Genomic DNA, 24,259 nt, shown 5'->3' with positions numbered 1-24,259 from the left:
CGTTTAACCTGGCAGAGGCTCAGCTATGCACAGAGTGGGGAAGACATGGGCCTCTTCCACAGGGTCACGAATTTGACACGTGTTTGCAGTTCCCTGACAGCCCTGCTGGGCTGCAAGAGGTGTGTTAGAGGAAATTCTCCCCTCTTTTTCATCGCTTTGTCACAGAAAGAGACAGATGGGGCATGTAAGTATTGTACAAAATGCTTTGAACGTTCCCAGATCCAACCCCAGCGAAACTCTTGTCTCACTTATCAGATAGCTTGCATCTGGGGAATGCAGCCTTCCCACAGAGACATCCCTTCTGTCCCCTCTACGGGATGAAGGCAGTGGATTTAAAGGAGTCTTCATCACAGGCTACTGTCTTGTTATGGGCATGGACTCACCCAGCAACAGTCTAAGTGTAAAACATGCTGAGAGGAGGGAAAATAGGAGGCTGCCAGACTGAAAACTGCAACAAGCTGACAGACCCTCTGGTCCAGGCTTTTGTAAAAAAAGTTCCAAAGGTGTCAAAAAAGCAAAATCCAGCAAAGGCACAAGTGGGAACAACTTAACGGTACAGAGTTGGATCAAAAGCCTTGTTTAAAATAAGCAATGTCCTTTTTACTTCTGCCACCAAAAGACAAAATGTAAGAATTTAGTAACTTTGCACCATTAACTTTGCTTCTGGCATTTAATTAATTTGGTTCCACTTTTATTGTTGTTTATTGTCAGGTTAATTTTCAAGATGTCTCATACACCAGGACACTATAAATTAAAATAATTAAAGAAAAATGTTCTGAGACATTCTAGCAGCTTCATAGAGAGTAATGACTCTTAATCCCCTTGATTTTGATTTAACTCCCAATCCAATTGTGTCTCTGCTGTCTTTGCTCTGAAAGGTTATTTTTGGACCATGTTCTCAGCAGGCCTCTTTTCTTATACACTCCCTCTTTGCTGGCATGGATTCATGTGAGCAAAGGCCTTCCACATATCAGAGCAGTCTGCTCCCTTCCCCATGACCTGTGGTAAACCACAGGATTCACAGGCACAGCTCTGAATACCTGGCCCTACATGTTGCCTATGAACTATACAGAACAAATACATTCAAGTCCTCGAGCACCCTGGGTCAGTATCTGTTAGTCATTTACCTGGTAGGGAATGCAGGATCATACACAAAATTGAGCAGCTCATGAGGGTATCCAATGGAAACTAATCTTTCTACGGTCAGGTCAAATCCAAGAGATTCGTATTCAGGGGATTTATACACTGTACCAAGATGAGATTTCAGTTAGAAAATTTGAAAACAGCTTGGGAGTTAAACAACAAGGCAGTTAAAAGTAATGTACCCATTCTCCCTCCACCCTCCTGCACACCACACGTTCCCTTCTTCCCTCCTGCTCTTCACTGCCTCAGGTCCCCGAGCCCAGAGCCACTGTGGAATTAGCTCATGCTGCAGGACTGCTGCTGAGCAGAGCTGCATTTCAGGTTTCAGTAGCGGACTGCACCATATAAAATACCCATCAGTCTATCACAGCTCTCTGCATCAGGAAAAATGTCTTTCAAACTGCAGCTCCCCTCCCTGCAGTCCTGTTAGGCAGATGCATGAACAATGCCTGTTCTACCTGCTCAGATCGGGTTTTGGTTTGCTGTGTTTTTGCGAAGCTGGTGAAGAAAGCAATAAATTTTGGGAACACGTGTATTCATGGTTAGAAAGGCTGAAATTCATCACTACTGTGCTACTGTTACTGCTCTGGATACAATCCCAAAGCTTCCTATTGTCTCCAGATTTCATCTCAGGGGAATTTATGTTTGCTGCAGACTAAGTTAGCTTGAAGGTAGAGCTGTCAAGTTAACATATTATTTGTTTCTTAATAATACCATCTGGTACTGTAAAAATCTGTTAGCTATTACCCTTGTGCATCAAAATGCTACTCTTTTAAGCAAGCTCACTGTTCTCACATTTCAGAGAAGCTGCTCATCTGTCACATACACCTTAGCTCAATACAAAAGAAATGGACTTGTTCAGCCAAGTCATTCTTACCATCAGGCCTGTCTTCTTCTTGAAAATGACCTTCCCATGTACTGGAAATATTACAGCTTAATCAGATCATTAAATTAACATTCAAAAGGAAATCACTGTGTTTCCTTGGCAGATGATAATCACTTGTGTTTTTCTGGTGTTTACATTTACTGCATGTTGCTGTCTTAAATTGGTCCTAAGATGTAACAAGGGTATATACAACCCTTGATTGCAATGAGAGTTACCATGGGTTCAACTGGCTCAGATGTCTCAAACAGCTAAATACTTAAAATTTAACTGAGTAAAGATACAAAAATGTGCAAGTTACACAGTGAGATCTTTAGAAAACAGACTGCTTTTCCTAAGAGAGATGTAGCACACCTGTGGGCCTCATAATATATATTAATGAACATTGTCTATACTGTCCAGACAATCACCACCATTATACACTGTGGAACGCAGAAGCTTAATCTGAGAGGAGAAAAACATATAAAATACTACAAAATTACTAAAAAGCCAAGAACTATAGAAGAAATGAACCTGCCAAAAGACTCACATCATAGTAATAACCATGACCAAGGGCTCCCATACCTTTTAACAACCTAAAAAGCACCAGAATTTTTACTTTTCCCCATTAAACTAACACCATCAAAAACATAACAAGCAAATCTGTAATGTTCTTAAATACATAACTTAAACAAATAAAACAGTTTAAAAAATCTTCAAGTATTATTATATTGATAGCAAACATCAATAACATGATACAATGCATGTAGTCTTTTCTGTGCTTTAGGAAAGGAGGGGTTGATTGAGCTACAGATAGGAATAAGAAATCAAAAACTACAGCTAATGGAGAAAGCAGTGACTGACAAGGCAATTTTGGGGAGTGAGCTAGAGTTGGAGGGAGCAAAAGACAGTTAGGTGATGAATAGCATTGTGAGACTGACACCAGAGCATCATCTGGAAAAAGGAACTCCCCTGATGCAGGAGAGTAAAGGAACTTCCCAGGGAAAATGGTAATAAATACACCTGCACAGACTCTCAGATGGTGAAAGCACTGCAAAGTTCCCCATTATGTGAAGTAGCCTCCAGTCCCCCACTCTGTCCATGAAGCTGCTGCACCCCTCATTAGCTTCCTAGGAATTTGATCATTTTACCAACTGAGCATAAAACATCACTCCCAAACAAAACACTTCTCCAAAGAAACCCTGCTCTTTCTGAACTCACCAACCATGGTGATGAAGCCCTAACACAAAGAATCTCAATGAGCACGTTGGCATCTCCTCCACACTAGCAGCAGTGGTTCAACAGCTCCAGCAGAACCATTTCAGGGACACAGAAGGGCTTTCTGTTAAAACAACCTGTGCATCTCATTAACACCTCACCAGAGCACAGTCTGGTGGAACATAAGGCCAGCTACTCACAAAATGCCCTCATTCAGCTCCTTCCTGCCTCCCTCCCTCCCTCTCTGTCTTAGATTTATCACTACAGACCTCCTTGTAACTCTCTGAGTCTAAGGAAACAAGCTGAAGTACCAGCAGGAAAAAAGGCTGAGAACAGGTATCAAGCTCAGCCTTCATCATCCCATCCATCATCTGGTGAGGCAGTACTGCAAGAGGATTGATCTGAATGTTTCCTTTGGGGTGGAGGGTAATTATTCCCCTTATCTCTCAAGCTCTAGATTTTGTTTCCTTCATGACTCCTTGAATAAAACTAAACTACCAGCTCATTCATGCCTCAAGTCCCTTCCCTATTTTTCTACCACTCCACGGGATCTGGAAATTGAGCCTTCTCCTTGATACACATATTAAACAGAGACACAGAAAACTGGACTCCTGGAAATGGGAAAGAGACAATAAACATTCTCCAGTTACCATCATACTTACTGTTCAAGATAAACCTTCATTTAATTGAAGACACAGCTGGGAACAGACTGAGAGCTCACTGAGCCCACCCGGACAGCACCCTACACCACAGCGAATGCTGCAACAATCAGAACAAGCCACAACCCACTGACATTTATCATAAGCTGTGAAAATGCCTGCTTCAGTAACATGAGCTTTGGGGCAAACAAACAATCCACCTCCTTCAAATCAAGTATGAACAGGCTAACACTGCTGCAACTATAGCAGCACGTGCGAAGAAGATGCCCCAGTTCTATGCATTACTAGATGAAAAAATGCATTTCAGTATTGTACTCAGGGTTGGTCACTCTTGTATCTTGTTTACTTCAGGCATCCATGGGGAAAAAGAGTAGAGAGAACACATAGGTATTTTTTTATGCAACTGCATGATGAAAAAATTAAACTTTCCTGGAACATCCCCCTCCCTCAGACCTGGTTGCTGAGACCACAAGTGGAGATAATCTGTGTGCCATGGCGATGCAATGAATGCAGCTATTTGCCATGCAGCGTCTCCCAGGCTCAGCTCCTTCACCCAGCTGAAAAGGGCCCAGTCTTCAAGCAACCTCAATTTTGTGACGGGTGAAGAGGCAGAGCCATGAATCATTTCTTTTCAGTGTCCTTGCCCAACACAGGCAGGACAACACTAAAACCAAAGCAGAACTTATTGTCTTTTTCTCTTTGTTCCTACTTGACAGCCATGTCTCTGCCACCATGCCAAGTCCCCAGCTCCAGAGGACCAGTTTATTTTAATAGTATGTGTTCCAACTCAGGTAAATGCTTCAGTGGCACAGGGCAATCAGCACCCAATGCTCATGGATTATGCAACCAGGGTGGAAAGAAAACAAGCAAAGGTCTAAAAAAAACAGAAGCTGGTTGACAGTATTTCAGCCTCCTCTGAATACCACTGCTTGGCTTAACATGACACTACTGAAAGGTAAAAAGCAGTACCCCAGGAGTGAATGTGGCAAGCCTCCAGGTCTGTGATGAGTGTGGGTGTCCCTTACTCAACACGTGCTAAGAGGGAAGCTGATCTGCAATGAGCAAGGGTTGTGCAGTAAGGTATGCAATTCTCATGCATTTATGTGCTTTTTTTTTTTACCTTTGCTGCCAAGACACATACATTAACAATATTATAGCCTTCCTGAAAAGAAAAAAAAAGAAAAAGGAAAAAAAAAAAAAAGAAGAAAAAAAAATCTCTACAGAGGCTCCAGCTTATGGAAAATGCTGCTGCCAGGATTTTAACTCACATGAGGCAGATGCAGATTCAGAGTGTCACTCCAGTCTTGACGGAGTTACACTGGGCTCCCCTGTTAAAGAAAAAAATCAGACTGATTTTAAAACTGCAACAGCTCTGTGCCACGTGGGACTGTATCTGCTGGAGCTCTGTCCTCTGGTAAGCTCAGAAGCCGGCCTGGCAGCTATTCCAAATACACTTACAATTGATTTATAGAGGAGGCACAGTTGGTAATCGTGCATCCTGCAGGCAAAATTCTGTCCTCATATCCACAAAGCAGTCTTAGATCATCAGCTTAGTGATAATTAGGAGAAAGAAGCTACAAGAACATTGCCCAAGTGACACAAACTCTTCAAGTTTCTCTCAGACACAGAGCAACTGGTTAAAGAAAGGGTCTCGTGCTCTTTCTGGGACCTTGCCATTATTGTCCATTCCTCAGTCGGTGACAGGGCACTCACTCACTTTCTTTCACATCACAGAATGCCTGCACATGTCAGCACAGGAGACTCGGGAGACAGAGTCAGAAGCTACTCCGGGAATCTGAGAAGAGAATTTTGCCCTACATCTGAAGGTGCTCCCAGCGAAAGCCTCGCACACCAAGTCAGTCTGATGTAGCACATCTAAATTAAGTTGTACAATTTAACATGCTTATGCTTGGCCTTTTATGTGCACGGCATTGCAGGACAAAGCGGTACCAAACCTGCACATAGTGCTGCTCCATACTGGAGTGCTCTGGTTTGCAAGAACACATGGTGAGAAGACAAGAACTATTCTGCAGTTTACAGGTATGAACAGAGTAATCAGGAATAACTTTAGAGATCCGATTTGCACTAAATACAAAGATAAATGAGCTAGAATGATGTTGCAAAAAGGACCCACACAAGTATGCAGACCTCCTGGAGGGCTTCTCTGAAAATAAGTATTTAAAGCCTGTTTTGTTTCCTAATGAGTAGCTGGGGAAGGCTGTAGTGCATGTGATGGTTCTGTTTAGGCAGTGGGGAGGAGAAAGCCCTTCAAGGCTGCCCTCTTCTTTCCTTGTTCCTCCTCCACACACACAAAGACTTCAAATTCAGGCAGAGCTGTTTCTCATTGAACATGTAACATGGCTTCTTCCAGGGCTTGTTGATGTTTCTTACAAAACTAGTCATGGATCATAGGAGAGAAGCAGAAGCTAAAGTTCCAATGCTTACATGCTTCAGCCATGTCACTTGTGTGAGATGTATTTGCTGTCTCAAACTGCACACCTGCAAGCCAGGCCTGCCTACCCATTTCACTTCCGACCACTATGTATTTGGTGCTGCTCAAAGCCCTGAGTTGAGAGCAGTGACAACACACTGATTTCTCACACTGCTGAGGCAGCTTTGAGGAAGCAGATCCTCGTCACCAGCACCATGGTTTAGGAAGGGCAAGATGAGCTTGCTGCAATAACAAAAGCCTGCAGAGTAAGCAGCTCCTCTGGGGACAGACTTAGGGTGAGGACTTCTAGACAATGATCTTAAGTCTCATTCATCTTTGTCTCTAGTTCTTCCCCATCTGTCACTCTCTTTTGCCAGTGTGCACTCTCCTAGGATGACCTAGCAACTCCTGGAGAAGTTTCATCCCTTCCATCAACCAACCCCTCACCTGCCTTCTCTCCCCAGTGGAAGCTGAGAGCAGCCCAGAGCAAGGTGCCTGCAGTGCCCCCAGAAACACCCCCACACTGCAGGGGACTTCACCGGCGCAGCTGCTCTCTGCATCTGATGCATCACCTGCTCCCATCCTGGGGCAGGTACTGGCTTGACTCTTTCCCCACACAGGTGCTGAGAGCACTGTCCACACTTTGAACTTTCCCGTCCTTGGCCCTGGCCACTGAGAGTCTCTAGGGAACTGAAACACCTCAGTCTACACACACTGGTTTGGCTGGCAGATGAAACTTGATTGATCAGCTTTTTACTTTCAGGTGTTCAGATAAGATCAGTATTTCTCAAACTAGAGGTGATGACCTCCTCCAAAGGCTTGCAAAAAGCTTTAACGAACACTCAACCTTTAGAAATTTTAGCCACTATCTGGGTTCTCCAGAGGTCACACAAAGACAGATAAGCCAAAAGGTAGACAGATAATGCAAGGGGTTTAGCCTTTTCTCTGAAGCACAGGAAATGCAGCCCAATTACTTTGTGTTAAGTCTTGAAGAAATGAAAGTAAAGTAACTAGAAACAGGTTGTTTCAGTTGCTGCTTATTCCCCCGTGAGTAAGGCATGCAAATCAGGCAGTTAGGAACACACATGGACAGGTGGGTAGCTCGTATCCAGATTTATGTACGTTTCAGGCAAAACATGCATAATTAAAGCTTGTGCAAATACATTTCTGAAATTACACAAACCTGACTTAAAGAGCAGGATCAAAGTGCTGTTCATTTTAAATGTTGATCCATATTCTGAATTGCACCATAAATAAATAATGCAAGTATGTATTAGAAATAATGTTTATATCGATATTGTACTGAGATAAAGTGCTTAGTTAAGGCCTTGAGCACCAAAATCCCCTTCTACAACCCTATCCCCTATAACAGTACAGGTATCTATGTATCCTGCCTCAACAACATCTATCAAACAAAATCCTATACTAGTGTCCCAATATATGACATATCTATCCCCAGAGCTCTCCATTCTGTCAGCATCTTCTCTGCACATATCCCCAAAGCTGCGCATTTAGTGCCAGCTACCGCCAGAATGTCTGTGACAGTCACTCCCCCGTGCCCTACCAGGCTGCTGGTTTCACACAAGCACCAAATACTCACTCCTTGGCACCTGACCTGCAACTCCAGCTGAAAATCCAGAGGGAAACAGTAAGTGGCCAGTCCTGGACTTAATTAAAAAATAAACCCCACTGAAGCAACAATGTAAATTAAACATACTAGTAAGAGTTGGGCAGGCATTTCACATACTGCCCTAGTTTGAGGAAAGTTTGCCTCAGGTACAGGACCAGAGGATCCCCAGAAGCAAACACGTAGTGAATAATGATTTCTGAACTCTATATACTGGCCCTGCTTTCAGGGCATCTGTTATCTTCATAACCCCCTACAGAGAAATGCCAGTTTTTGTATACAATTAGAAAATAAGAAGATTTATGCTCTACAATACTAATGACTTCAGCTTCTGTGCTACAGGGTCCTTTCTAACCAGGAGAGGTGCTGTCAGGCACTGTCACTGAAACAAAACAAAAGGGAAACAGTAATGTTTCAAGCTATGCTGCTCTCTCTGTTAAAATAATTTATTACTTACACAGGAAGGAATCTGAAATATCATGTTTAAGTTTCACACCTGGGTATTAGCTTCCCTTCAGTTTTGACAGCAGAGTCACACTGCTCAGCTCTGACAGGAGCCCAGACTCACTCCTGGCTTGCACAGCCCGGCAGTGCTGCCATTTTGCACTGGAAATGCAGCAGAGGATTTCCTTTTCCGTGAGAACTGGAAACCCTGCAGAGGTACCTGCACTGTGGAAGCCTCCATGCAAACACATTCAGCTGGCTTGGCAATGTCAGGAGTGGGGTTAAGTACAAACGTCCAGGTCCCCTTGCCTTTCATTTCTCTTTCTAAAGACCCGTCAAGCGTCACCTGAACTTTGGCCACATATCACAGAATCCTTGCCAGACATGAGGGAAAACGAGACACTCCTGTTCACAGCCCTGGTTGTGTACAACACTGGTTTCAGCTCATCTCTGCACATCTGCCCTGCATGCAAGGAAATGGAGCAGTGCACGTTTCTGCTGTGATGACCTGGGAGCTCAGTGCCTGTAAACAAACTGACGAAGCAGTAAACATGCCTAATTGAAACCGCAAGAAATCCCAAACAAAACCCATGGGACAACTCATATGTTTTCAATGAGGAACCTGGTGAATCACTGACTTGCCATTTGTTTATGGACTTGGCTGAACTGTGACCATAAAGAATTTGTCTATGGTCAAAACAAGTTGAAAAACAGCCATGAACAGACCCTAGTCCTCTTGACCCTTGGGTTTTGATTTTAACCACTAGATAATAAATATAAATGCACTCTGTTGTAAAAAGAAAAATTGTATTATTCCAGCTTATATTTAAATCAAGTTTTCATAGTACTACACAAAATAGTTAGTAGCAGTATGTTTTATTTCTTTGAATTCACTATATTTTTCAATCTCAAATGAGAATAAACTGCTGCCATACTGATAATGATTTTCATTTTCCCAAAGAAACCTTCTCAAACACAGAAGTGTTCTGCGCTATAAAACAAAGCTGAGCCTTGAGCACACTTCAATATTTAATGTAACTTTTCTATGTCTGTATCTAGAAATGATGTATTTGTAGTGATCAGAAACAAGACCTTGACAAAATCTCCAGGTGCATCTCAGGATATTTTCGTATGCTTAACACACAAGGTGCTCTGCAGTGCATGAACAGCCAGATCTTGCACTAAGCCTCTTGTGGCCACAGATGTTTTTGACACTAAATCTGGTAACAGGAAGCAAAGCAAGAGTCACTAATGATCAGAGGGTTGAATCTTTTCGATCTGAGCTTCAGTGGCTCCCCAGCAACCTTTTCTGCCAATGCCAATGGTTCTGGGTGGAAACTAGCAGACACCTACAGAGAAGTCCAAAGGCTCCGCAGTCCCCAGCTGCAGCAGTGCCCGTACAGCAGCTAAGCACCCACCCTGCAGCCTAAGAGCCATGGAAAATTCCTTACCTCTAATGCTCAAGCAAACATCTCCAAGTGCACAGCACAGCTTTCAGCTCTAAAACCTCTAACCTGGAACTGTATCAGCTCCCATTCTCCCACTCTGCATGCTAAAAGGAGCTGTAAAGACAGGATTTGTTGTTGCTTCAAGGACTGAAACAGTGTTTTGTGTTCAGCTTGGCTCTGAATTGCTGCATCTACACTTCAGGTTGTTTTTAGGGCTGCATTTCTACTTGTTTTAAAAACAAAAGTGTTGTCAAGTATCATCAGCTTTAACCCTTCCCAAAGCAGGCTTATTAGTGCTCTCATTGGTAAATTCCAGATATTTTTAGCTTTCTGCTGCTGCACTGTGTTTGCCTTCAATGTAACAGAGATTTCGGCTGTTTGGATATGCCTCAGAGGCTGGCAAAACAGAGCTTACTGTTGGAAAGATTTATGCTGCTGAATAAAAATGCATGGCTTGAGGTAACAACAGCACTGAGGTCACAGTTTGCATGTTGAGAGAAGCAATTCAGTCAAACTGCATTTCAAGGAAACTTCAGTTTGTCTACTTTAATAGTTGGCATAACATTCCTTTGCACTGGAATAATATTTTAAAGATGACTACACAGTCACCTCTTCTTTTATGGGAACTTTTTATGATCCCCTGACAGAAGAGAATCTTTTCTTGTGCTTAACAAGTGGCCTTCACAATTCACCTCTCTCGGATACAGCTCACTGGGAGTCATAATACCATACTGGAAATATCCCTGCATTTCCATGGAAACAAACTACTGTGCCAAAACATGGGCTTAGTTCTTCAATGAAGACTCACAAACAGAGAAGAAATAGTTGCATGGGCTTCATGTTCAAACATAGTTTGTTAGCTTCTAGAAATAAGAATAAAATTACTTAAAGGTATAGTAGCCACTTATACACTATATTTAAGGCATTGTTCTGATGTACCAGTGTTCAGACAGATCCAGCTTCTTTCTCTCCATATTCACCTAAAGGAGTGAGCCTCAAAAACTACACATTTGTATAACAGCATGCACCTGAGTTTATACACAGCACAAGTGCCCATACTGCCAATAAGCCACATACACAAGTTTTTCTGTAGTGTGCTAAAATAAGGCACTCATAAAGCAATAGCACACGTGATCTCAAGAGTTAAAGCCTTCTGTGCTCTCAGCTTTTGGTTCCTCCTACAGAGTAAACTGTTCCATCATCACAAGGGTATTTGCAACTTAATAGCACTTCTGTTGTGGTATTAAGATTACTAGATAATGGGGGTCTGTTAGAGTTTGGCAAAGACAAAAACTGCTCATGGGTATACTAACAGCCTGCTGACCCACCCTGGTGTTATTCTCGTGTTATTAAGAGCAAGACAACAGAATACAGCAGTTTTCAAAACTTTCCTTACACTGTGGAGACCTGTTCTCTCAGCAGCTTCTGTCTTAACACTGTTCTTCAAGAATCCACAGACAGCAGATTAGCAGTTTGTCAGTCGGTGATTTACTGGGACAGAGCAAGCAACACATGCTTTCTCCACTCCTCATTCCCAGTGCCAGCACGTGAGATCCCACAGCTCCAGACCTCGGTGTGGTCATTACACAGCTTTAAACGGTCAGACTGAGAAGAGCAGCAACACAAGGACGGCAGGGACAGTAGCCACTTGAGCACTGCACTGGTATTTGAAAAAGTATGCAGCTCAAAGCATGCCAGGAACAATTTAGCTTCTCCATCTGTCTCTAGCATTAAAACATTAATGGCTAAACCAGCCTTTGAAATCTGCAAAATCTGCACCTGTTAAACTGGAAACATGCAAATTTGAAAACGCAGACAGCAGATGTTTAATAGTCAAGGCAGCTCTCTTTTTTTGCTAGGACAGTTTGAAGGCTACGGTTATCACACCTACCAATTCCCTTCTATAGCCACCATACTATTTCTGTATGACACAAAGAATTATATTACCCAGAGAACAGGGAAAGAAGCAAAACAGCTTAGTATCTCCCCAGAAGAGCCTCATAGCCTGTGGTCCTTACATAATGATGAAACTGAAGACAAACCTCTAATCTAAGCAGGAGAGCCCTGTTAGAACATATGTATTGGAGTCCAGTACCAATAGACAGACAGTAACAGTATCTGAACAGGACAATAAATGCTCCTTTGTAGTTGCTTATGTTACAAGCTCAGAAGCTTTTTTAAGTATTCAGTTCAATCTTTCATGTACAAAATTCCCACATTTATACTTTGTTTTACATCTGTGAAATTCATAATGTATTTATACAAGGCTCAAATTAATTAGTCCCATTTCTCAGTAGTGGAAACTGAAACAAAGAAAATGGATACAACTCAGGTACAGTAAAAATCCTAGATCAATTGAAGACCCAGTTCTGAATTCAGCTGCCACCTTTTCTCCCAAATCACATGCAGCAACAAGCCAATGCTACCTTCTGGTTGAGTGTATCTTCTCCAGAGCCAACAGGTAAAAAAACCCACCATTTAAAAAATAAGATGTGGGTGTGAAAAATTTCTCTCTCCTCCAAACTGCAAGGATGGCTTAGACATAAATGCCTGCTTGAGGAAGGGGCAAAATGTGCTTATGCATGCTGCACTTTGTGGTAAATTGAGAAAGACTAAAGCTGAGTTTCCCATGTCTTTTCCCATGTGATAAGAGGGAAATGCTACAGCTAAAAGCATAAGCAATTTTGCAATAAAATCCTTGCAGTGCACCCATCTTGGCATGAAGTTGGCAATGTTTACAGGACACAAGCCATATTCCAATCAATTGTATTAATCATATTTGCACACGATAAAACCAGTACTTTTCAAGCCTCATTTCCCCTTTCATATTGAAACAGTTTTCAGCAGCCAATTACAATTACATTATTGATTTCTGGAGAATGTGGAAGCAACAGTGATTTAAGTACAGGAAAAGCACTCCAAATGAAAGCGTCCTGCCTACAGATACTAAATCTTATCTATCTCAGAGACAGAAAATAAAACTTTCAACAAGGCCATAATTTCTGGAGCAGGAGGGTAGTCACAGAGGAATATTTTCAAGCACAATTGAGTTTGTAATTCTTACTAACTGCCTCTCCATCTGCCAATGGCCCAGTGTGAAATTACAGCCAGTGTGAGAACCCCACTGTGTTAGCCCTGCTCCTGTCAAGGGACATCTATCCATCACCTCATTGTGCAACCTGTCCCATTTAAGACCTAGTAATGCCAACGCCTCCTGCATTACTTGGATCCAGACCTACTAATGACAAGTGTAGCTCACACTGAGGAGGAAGCAGCCAAACAAAATCCTGTGTGAAACCAATCCCTCTCTGCTGCATTTCCAACAGGCCTCACCAACTTGTCGTCTCAGGCCAGTGTTGCAGTGAAGACTATCTGCTGACATACCTTTATCTTTCTTCCTGCAGTTTGCAGTAAGCGCAAAAGAAGGAAGACTTCGAATATTTTGGATTACATGCAACATTTTCCTTCACCAAAGCATGGGCAGTTTTGACATTACCAGTAAAACAGGAAGGCAGACCAGAATTGTTATTGACTACTGCTCTCCTAGCCAGTCAGGATGAATAAGCAGAGATGAATCATTCAGATAATAAAAGAAACTACTATTTAGCAAACAAAAATGCACTACAGAAAGACCCTCAAATCTCCCCAACTTAAGGATTTTAACAGGAATTTTTCCAGAGTTCTCAGTTCTGCCCTGACAGCAAGCACAGCTGTTTACAGGTATTTGCAGATCCACTGTTTTCCAAGGAGCCATGGAACCCTGGGGAATCAGCATGGGCCAGGCTCCCGGAGGCAGCAAGGTCAGCAGCAGAGAACGAAGGGCTGCTGGGGTGATGGCTGCACAACATCACAGAAACTTGTCTTAATCTCTGCTAACAGCAAGGGCTGAGACAGCAGATGACTCTTGCTTGCGTCAAACCCTCCACGATTTTAAGCAGCAACTATTTAACTATGCACACAAGCCACAGTAAACCCCTGCTTTTCTTCCTGCTCCTTCAACTTTCCTCCCAGAAACACCTAGCTTAAAAGAAACATTTTTTTTTGTACTAAAGGTGAGTCACTAACATAAGCAAACTGAACAGACTGAATCGGAAGGGGACTGTCAGTTTCATACACAACACACATTTCCGAGCCTCTGGCACTACTGTATCCAGCACATAAGTCTAGGGGGACTTGGGAGTTGCCATACATATTCAGGAGATCTTATTCACTCCATGAGGATGCAACAGCAATCCTTGAGGGGAAAACAAGGAATCTAAAACCCATGAGAGTTAGCTTAATTTGCTTTCATTTTATTTTCAGCTCCCAGGAGTCAAACCAAGACTAGCTGTAATCACAGTGGCTACAAGTTCAGCAATTAATTGTCCATAATTTTTCAGAAGAGAAGGCTAAAATTTTCAGGCTCTTTTCTGCAAGACAAAAAGACTTTGTCTGCACAATCGACCCATTAACAGTATTTCTCAACCCTATGCAAGGAAAGAGATAAACACAATGAGAAAACACAGAGATTATTAACAAGAATTCAAAGTTTAACCTAATTTTGACTTGAAAGCAAACAAAATTACTGTGGCAATGCTACACCAGACAGCCTTGATTTTTTGCAATTCTAAGTTAAGTGGTCCTTTAATTTAAAAAGGGTAAGAAATACTACCGTATAAAACAATGCATGAAATCATTTTTTATGTGCAATGCAACATGATAGTACTAAAGCTGCTGTCGGTTGGAAAGCTGACATTCTCAGTCATGCTAGTAGTAGAATCACTGCAACATGTGTGTAACTGCTGTTATAATAGAGTTCAAAATGGAAAGGTCATGTCCCTACCGAAATTAGATTATTCTAGACAGAAAATGGTGTTACTGTAAGCAGGTTTGTGTCCTTAAACTGATAAAGTATAAGAAAGAACTTTGAAGTTCAAAATAAGTCAAGTGATTCTGACTGGTCTGGTACTGAAGCATGTCCTAAGCAAGACTTTCTGTGCTATCAGTGGCTACTGATTCAGGAAGAAGAAGGAAAGAAGAGTGACAGTGTGTTTTCTTTTACTGACACGACAGCCTCCTCTTCACAAGACAGATAATTCAAGGTGTTCTAAAATAATCATTCTTCTTCTGAGATGTCAAAGTGTATGACTGTCAGATATGGGATGAATGTCACCAGTTTACTTCTGATTTGAATGTTCATAAGAGAGAGAGCGGAAAGGATGTGACATACAATTTTTGGCAGGGTCAGTGGCTCTGACTGCCTTCAGTCATTGCATATGAAGATTGTGTTTGGGACACTTTGAAACAATTTTACAGGAAAGTGACCTAGCAATATCTGAAAGTACAAATGCAGAAAACTAGATGAGGAGCTTATGACACTGGAAATTCTTCCTTTCCTCTTCTTCGGTCTATTTACATGTCTTGAACGGCCTCCAAAAGGCTTCAGCTCAGCATGCACAATCTGGTATGCAGATACCATTTCCAGATGTTAAATTAGAGATAAACTAGCTTTTTACATTGTTTTTTCTTTTTTATTCTAGGCAGTAGCATATCCATATGAAAGATTGTGTAACGGATAATGTGCCCAGACAGAAAACACAACAAGGCCTAATGAATGCACTACAACATAGTAATGTAATACTACACTTGCCCCACTTCTTCACGATAATTTCCAATTAATTAATCATAATCATTATATTCTAACACTGCACTCTTTAAACCCCCTGCAACGAATAAGTAGTTTTTCTTGTATATGACAGTTATATATAGCAAATAACGGTCAGATAACAAAAGCCCACGAGAAGAAAGGATGACTGAGGCAGAAGAAAACAAACAGGTGATTTTCTACATTAATTTTCCAGTCAAGTGAAACAAAGGGAAACAGTACTTACCAGGCATAATGCTTTTCATCTGCATAAGGCTTTCCAACCTAATTACTTTCTCACAACTCCTTGTAAAATTATCTGCAACTATTATCTCTGTTGTACCACAGAAGTCATAGGACAGCAGCTTTCTCCAGAGCAGTCCAGATTTCCAGTTTCCTGCTTGAACCACATTCTACTTCTTTTTCTGCACCAGACCCCATCACTCAGCTCCCCTGAATGCATGAACTTTGCCTGTTTAAGTGTAGCACTGTGATCTTCTAGCCTTGGGAACCCCAGGTTTCCATGTCCCTGGGTACTGCTTTAGGATGCTTGAAACACATTTTTTCCTCTCATCAAATCATCCATCATTTTGTGGATAACAACACATTTGCTCTCTGTTTACAGGAACAAGCAGCACTTGAGTAAAATGAACAGTCAGAGATGTGAGGATAGTGCTGAAGCTTTCCTTCTGTCAGGATGAAAGTTAGTAACACACTTCACGCTCCATGCCAGCCCCACTGGGATCACCCAAGTCCTTGGAAAATGCCACCAGTTTGCAAAAGGCACAGAAGTTGTTTTTCTGTTACAGCAGTGAGACACACAACTTTTTTTTTTTTTTTTTTTTTTTTTTAAAGCATTTGTTCCTGAACAACTGTTTTATGCTCCTTTAAGGCACGGCCACCAGGCTGTCTCAGCTGGGAAACACAAATACCGAAAGCACGTGCCTGCAGTCCGATCCAGCACAGATGAACAACGATACACTTCATGACTTAAAAAGTGGCAGGAACTTTAAACAGATGTATAAATAAGGTGTTGAACAACCAAACATTTTATATATAACTACTGCCTCATGGATAACTGCTTAAAAGAACAAAAGCAAGTGATCTAAATATAAACTGTAATTACCAGCCATAGCCTTCAAAACTGCTCATTGCTGCACTGTGTTGAACCATGAGCACATGGAAACCTACCTGTCCTTTCCTTAACCACTGCCCCCAACTCCTGTGAGCCCCACACTGTCCCTATCCACATTACACATCTTTCATTCTTTCTCAGTAGACACAGTAACTAGATGACCATAGTTAACATACAGCATTAACCTGTTATTGGGTGACCCTAACACTCTAGCTCACATTTTCTCAGTTTATATTCACAACAATTCTAAAGTGAACTATCAAGGTGATAGAAACTTTTTATCCACAACCTTGGAAGTGGTAATAAGCAGGTAGGATTGTATGTGACATCCTCTGTTAGAGCCTGTGTGATATGATAATGTAGGGAAGTGGAAGCAGGCTTTTAATCTCTTCCTCCCTTAAAGTATGTATCATAATGCAAGTCTGATTATGCAGAACACAGTAACTTTACCCCCCTTCATCAAAAGTCTCAGAGAACTTGTGTGTCAATTATTTGAAAGACAGAGAAGTCATGCAAAAAAATTTATGAAACTATGAGGTCTTATGCAACCTCTGAAAGCTTATCTGCCATAAAGAATGGGCAAAGCTTTCTAAATTAACTTGTTCAGCTGACACTAGACACTCCCCCTGCCTTGCCTCTTCTCAAAATCAGTCATTGATGTAGCCAACTGTGGAGTGGGAAAGAGGAAAAATTATTCAAAAATTACCCTCCCGATACACAGGAGAATGTGCTGGCTAAAGATGCAGCCCTCCATCTGTACTAAGGATAAAACAAGCCACCTCATTATTCAAAGCCAAGCTTGCAGCAGGGGTATTAGCAAAATACAGTGGAATCTAAGGAAGCAATCAGACTTATTAAGCTTCAGTTTCCTTGACACCCATAATCACTTGAAACTGCACTGCAGCAACATGGCTTGTGACAAAATACAGCTTCCAGATAACAAATTCAAGGGAAACAGCAAAAATAAAAGTGCAATGAATAGTGAACAATATATTTGCTAACAGAAGAAGCACCTGCTAACTGGAGTAGCCTAACCAGTAACTGGTTTTTACTCAACAAGAGACAATACTTCAAACTAAGTCAATGACAAAAAAATTTAAAAAGATACTCACCAGCAAGTGTATAATCCATATCAAAACCAAAGCACTTTATCTTTTCCATGGCTAAGCTTCTGTTTACAAAGACCCTGTATAGAGAGAAGGAATAAAACCATTGGAATGAACATTTTCAAAATAATAACATTTTAGAACAAACACATTCTGCCAGCTGTCATGATGTCTGGCTCTCTCAGGTCAAAATCAGAAAATATACCTGAAGACAGACGCACGTTTCATTTTTTGCCATGAGTTTTCCTGAAGCAAAGTCATGACTTTGCAGGGTTATCCTAATTATTGGTCTGCTGTCTAAAGACAGACACGCATGCATGCACACACACACATGGCTTTGCATGTGACCTGCAAAAATTCCTAAGAATAGAAGTGCAAAATCTCCTGAAGCAGAATCTAGAGCTCAAGTGAGAGGAAACTGGAAGCAGAAAACGGGAAGCAATACAATTTACTTGATTAAAACAAATTGTTACAAAGAGGTGACAAGGAAAGGAAAAGAAAACAACATTCCTGTGACTAAACTCACAGCATTTGAGCCCTCTCTGGAACTGTATCTGGAAACTCAAAGCAAACCTAAACAGATCCATTTTGACACTTACACCAACAGCATTAAAAACATTTATTAAAGGTCTGAAAAACACTGACTGAGATAAATCCACAAGAATATGCTATTTATGTTGTGTAATTTTTCATTTTTATTTATAACTCCCCTACAATTTCTAGACAAAATTGCTATTTTTAAAATTTCACTTTTACTGTTAATGCTTATTGCAATGAGAATCTAAGCTGAATACTTCCAGGCTCTTTTGGATGACAATTTAATATACCATATTCAATTTAGCTGAAGTAAATAACATAGTAAAGAAATAGGTCAGAGAATGCAACAAAAGCTTTTCTTGCTTTCTGTTCCAACTACTACAGTAACTAAGCTGCTTATGTTTCCCCAGAACTTTAAACCATATAGCAGATCTCAAATTCAGCAGGGCTTCTCTCCACTGTCTGTCTCATCTGAACTCAGAACAAGAGTCAGAACTCAGCTGCAGAATGGAAGCTGAGCTTCACAACACCCATCTCAGACAGAAAACCCATGTGCTGCTTGAGCTGTGATGCTGAGACAAAATCCTCCTGTATAAGAAAAGTCCCTGAGCTTTCACCCATACTCTGATTTCAGTATGTGAAAAGTCTCCAAAGACTTAAAGAGTGCATTGCCCTCAGCAGAGTAATTATCCTCTTAAAAACCGAAACCAGCAGCACTGCCGTGTAGGAGGAGTGGCACAGGGACAGCAACATAGCAATGGAGACGGCAAGTGCAAAACGAGCACTCGTACATTCTGAAAAGCTGAAAGAAACCACTGGAACATTCTCTGCACACAGGTTCTGGGCAGGTGGCCGACATAATGTGCCCATTTAACTGCCCGTGACAACCTGCCACAGCTTGGATTTTACCAGCAAACTGCTAACATCAAACTATCACACTTCTATGCAAGTCGTCTTACCTCATCTCTCACCGATGTGCTCCTTGCTTAGTTCGCAGCAGCCTGATTCATCTACTTGTCTGAATCATATTACACAATTCCTTTAAAGCTTCCCTAGTGCCGATGCAATTTTGCTTGGATCTGATTTGACTTCAGAAGATCATTATGCCTGAACCAAGCCTTAAAATACTGTATATCTTCTTGGACAGTGCTCTAGAAAACACATCTGTGGCTAATTTAACCAGTCACTGGATATCGTTGTTGTTCCACACAAATCCACTTGGAATACAGTTTCTCTGGCAATAGTATACTTTCCCCCTAACCTTGCACACTCTCTCTGGGAGTCACAGTTTCCTGGCAAAGTGCCTGCCTTTGACAATGGGGCTTGTCACTAAGGGGCCTCGGAGGTTAAAAACGACGCTCTTTTCTGATAGATTTATGTATTACCTAAACAAGACAAAGTGATGGGGAAAAGACTGAAAATTGGTAAAGAAATGCCTTTTGGAAATCAAAGATGGGATTGTAAATTGCTAAAACTCACGCCTGAAATAGCTAGCTTTTGAGTAGGTGGAACAAATTATCCAAATCTGCAGTTTGAACCCATGATTGTCTTTTAACATCGAGACAGCTCTGATTTACAAGAGGCCAACATGAAATGTTGTTTGGTACTAAACACAGTCTCATAGTTTATATAATGAAGATTATAGCCTTCTGTCACTGCTGATGCTAGGAAGCATTATTTATTCAAGCACACGATTTCTGATCTCATGTTTGTGCAAGCTGTTCCTGAAAGTGGAGAGGTTTAAGAAGTAATAACACACGTCTTGGAGACACTAGCAATGTTTTTTGTCCAAACTGCAGAGTCAAATTAATTTTGTCCTGCCTTTAGGCTTGGCCCCTGGAGGATAGTTTTCCATCCTTCTGAACAGGACAGGAATAGGAAGGGAAATTTAAAGAAGCTCAGAAGAGTGTTTCAGAATTGCAACACTTGGGAACAGTTTCCCAAATGAGGACAAAAAAAAGCACTAAGATGGAACTGAATGCGCCTATAAAAAGGGTAATACGACAGTGCCTGTGAAAGGCAAAAACAAGGGAACTGTGACCCAAGAGATCTCTTCCAGTCCAGCCTGCCAATATTTAGATGATGACGACACCAAACTGACCAAAAACGGTGGAAAGATCTCTAAGCCTCTGACATTTTCTCATCACTTGCTTCCAGAGTATTTACAAACTGAACCCTGGGACTTAAAACAAACAAACAAACAAACAACCAGCACAGGTTGATACTGAAGATCTGGAAAAGTTTACTAAAGACAACGAAACAAACAACACCAATTAAGCATATTTTTGTTCTGAAATAAGTCTTACAACTAAAACACTGAAATTACTATATCAGCCCCCTCTTGGTAACAGCTGGTGAAGATCCCTCTTTCTCCATCAACACATAAATATTGCCTATGACCTAGAAAACAAGCATGACAGGCTCTAACCATGCCCCAATCGTGTGCAGGACGTGGCAGATTTCAAAGCATCCTACCAACCCATCTGATGTGGTAATTACTTCACCCACCAGTCCTGGAGTGAAACACAACAAATATTAAAAAAAAAGCTAAAGATGGCTATTACACAACATGTTCAGGAGAGGAAATGGTAACACTTTAACCATTTAAAACTTGGCAGATGAAATGGCAGGCTAAACAGAGGCCAAAAAACCTGGAACCAATTTCACTTCTCTTGTGAAGGCCCAGCCAGGTACCAGGCTATTTTGTAGGCACTCTGGACCTCAACTTTACATCCTGACGAAGGAACACACCTCCCATGCATGTTGTCTCTCTAGACACAAGGGTCTAAACAGATATTTACAAAAATTTACTCCCAGAAGCTGAACAGCTTAATTCAGAGGGTTTACTCAAAGTAGTAAATATCTGCAGTACCCTAGAAACTAAAGATAAAAGTTGAGTTTAAATTGCCACAATAATTTCTAGGAAGAGCCAGATGCTTCTCGGATTCTGCAGATTTAGCCTATTTCAAAGCTCTGCTTAGATCCTAATTGAAGGTACAATCAAGCCTTATTTCAAGAATCCTGGTCAAATGTGTTTCTTGGCTACAAAAATGTAATGTCTCCACAGAAGACTGGTATAGAGAAATGACAAGAGTTGACTTTAAAGACTATCAAGCAAAACCAACCCTAAGAACCCAAGCCACCTAAGAGAAAAGATCCTGTGGTTTCTAAAGGAAAGGAAGAGTTGACGAGTTTTTAACAGCTCACCTAGATAAACAAAAATCAAGGAGCTTCCACATTACAAACAACTGAGATGAAGTCAAAAGGAGAGGAAAACTAAAATCACTCAACATTTTAGGCAAGGAAGTTTTAATCTAGAATAGTTTTTCCACTTGCCAGGATCAGAAGAAATCACACTTTCCCTTCACCTGATTTTGGTTTTTTCCATTCAGAAAATAATCCTTCTAACTAGGAACAGTAGAGTTAAAAATTAAGCTGATCTAAAAATTTAACAGTGCTGGCAGTAAGACAAATCGAACTGCAGGCACAGCATGAGGACACTCTCTCCATTCCTCATACTGAGAGGCAAAGGCAGGTATTGCCTAAACCCAACTACCCAGCCCCACAACCTGCTTGCAACCAGAGCATCTCCTTAAATAGGTCATTGTCTTTCTCTAGCCTTCATCTTTCCTTCCTCATGAAAAAATAAGCATTATGTTTCTGCTTTGAGGAATATCCCAGTGGAACTCCCACTGTTTTGCACTCCCTGTGCAGTGTGGCTAGAGCAGTGCAAGGTGTTGATGCTTGACACCATATCCAGCCCCATGGGCTTCCTGAGCCAGCACATGGCACAGCTGGGAGTGGGGAGGCACCAGCCTGTAGCTGGGGTGGCTTAGCCTGGCACAGATCCACACATTTACAAAAATGGACTTGAGGAGCTGTTTATGGGAAACCACGAAGCACATTCCTCCCTAATGAGTTCTTCCTCAAAGACTAAACCCTGCAGCTTGGCCACAGCAGAAGGCTCTCAGTGATTACAGCATTTATTTTCTTTTTTGAGCTCTACGAATTGGGCAGGATAAGAGGAAAATATGTTGTATTGCAAGGAAGAAGGAACTGCTGAGCACACATAAAGGGAATCACAGAGCCCTGATATCCTCAACACTGCAATTCACAGTCTTTATTTTTACAACTGAACTGATCTCGGCTTTGTTAACTGTTCTTGTCAATCAATTCCAAGGCAGGAACCTAAATCCCAACTGTTCTCGAGTAGCACAGGAGAATAGTGAATGCAGAGAAGGTGAAATATTTTTATTTGTGCAAAATCCCAGAAGCATTCTGTGCCCTAGACAAAACCTGCATGTATAGTATTCTTGCAATATGACTGATAAAACAAACAAAATGCACAGAATTATGCAACTAAGAAGAAACCTGGCACCTGGCTTACAACTGGTCAGTGCAAGAGAATGAAAATGAACAATGTGAAGTGAAATTTCTGGAACAAAGCAATTTCATAATGATTTTCCAAATTTGTCTAGAAATACCTTGCAGTAAGAAGCATTATTTGCCAGGAGAGTATGTTTCACAGGAAATTAAATACAAAGAAACTTGCAACAGTGCCGAGTGCAACGGAAAATACAGTGGGATCTGGCTAAGCATGATCCATACGTGTGTTTAAAACAAAGGCTGTGGAGGACAGTTGGGCCAGTCACAAAGCAGGGACCAACTAGCCTGAAGGCTCTGACTCCTGCTTCCTAAAAGTTTAGGCACTTTGGATAAACTTCACTTTATGGACAACTTCTGTTTTTTAATAAGCAAGAAGAGTTAAAAATAAACAAGAGTGAACTAAATCAACCAACTTTTAATAGCCTCCCGTATCCAAGTTCCCCACCACCTCTAAAAAAGGCGAGTAATGAAAAAAAAAAAAAAATCATAACAAAAGGCACTGCTGTTATGAAAACTGCATGTTCTCAGTATTGCCAGCTAGTCCCCAGATGTTGTATACTTGGAGATGAATTAGTACATGACATTACAGTTCTGGTTACCAGTGACTTCCAACAAAAACTGTGAACTCTGATGAATCCCTCACTACCTTACTTACCTGGCACAAACTATGTGAGCAACATTAAGAAGACACTAAGGCTATCAAAATGTTTTGCCTTGGTGCCTGTCTTAGAAGGGATAAGAAAGAAACTGTTTTAAACTACTCAAACCAATGTAATAATTCTCTTGCTGAGTCTTGCCTCTTTAGGCAGGAAATGACCATTCCATATGTTATTATTTATAATATAATTTTTTTTGGGGGGGGGAGGGTTTGCTGTTGTTCAGGTTTTTTGTGGGTTTTTTTTACAATGTTCAGTTTTCAGAGTTCCATTTTATTCCTTCTTTAATATTCTGACAGGTCAGTGCATTTGTAAACATATTTAGAAACAGTGTTTAGGCTCCAGATGACTTTAGGCAGATGAAACAGTATCAGGGGAGACAGAAGAAGGGCATCAAAGTTTCCTGGCCACTTCTAGTAACATTTCTAACATAGTGCCCTGCAATTTCACTAGACTAACCATCCTTGCACAATTACAGTGAAATACAACTGGAAAATCGGGTTACAACTGGAACTTTAAAGTCTGATGAGGCTGTATCCCAAAACACAACTATGAGCACTTCCCTCTAAAATTCAGCAGGAAACAGAAGGAAGAAGATAGCCTTAATTTCTGTTTCCATTGTTTGGGTTTTCTTCCCAGGCAACAGCAAAGTGCCAAGAAGCTCACATATGGATTCCATCCCAAAATAACACCTGTCTGCTTTGTGAAACTATTAAAGCTAGAGATGACGGAACATTTTCAAAGCAATTTCTTTATTTTTAATTTGGCAAGTGTTCTGCTTTCTCATACGCTTGCCCATTCTGCAGCCTTAACACTCTCTCTCCCTCCTCTCCAATGTTCGAAGCACCAAAGCAAAATAGGGAGAGCAACATGTTGCCCTCCACCACACACGTGCCACCACACATGTCCAGGGGGGCTGCACAAAGACATCTTGAGGACAGACCACAGCCAGCAGTGCCTACAGAGCTACCTCATTTACAGTTA

At 41.3% G+C, this 24,259-nt stretch overlaps 1 protein-coding gene across 2 annotated transcripts in view; it reads right to left on the bottom strand.

Moving 5' to 3' along the window:
• The window catches only part of NT5C2 (5'-nucleotidase, cytosolic II), a 61,772-nt gene that overhangs the window by 12,770 nt on the left and 24,743 nt on the right, over positions 1-24,259 (bottom strand). The window contains exons 1-3 of one of the 2 annotated variants that reach the window (XM_051617139.1): positions 19,193-19,260; positions 17,703-17,776; positions 1,128-1,245 (exon numbers count right to left, since the gene is read on the bottom strand). In XM_051617139.1, coding sequence (XP_051473099.1) covers positions 1,128-1,245; positions 17,703-17,776; positions 19,193-19,197 — 197 coding nt within the window. In that variant the 5' untranslated portion in view covers positions 19,198-19,260. Of the gene's footprint in view, positions 1-1,127; positions 1,246-17,702; positions 17,777-19,192; positions 19,261-24,259 lie in introns of those variants that run through there. The other variant, XM_051617138.1, reaches the window with a different exon arrangement.

The sequence above is a fragment of the Apus apus genome, chromosome 4 (assembly GCF_020740795.1).
Source record: "Apus apus isolate bApuApu2 chromosome 4, bApuApu2.pri.cur, whole genome shotgun sequence".
Lineage (NCBI taxonomy): Eukaryota > Metazoa > Chordata > Aves > Apodiformes > Apodidae > Apus > Apus apus.
This window is presented reverse-complemented; position numbering and strand designations above follow the sequence as displayed.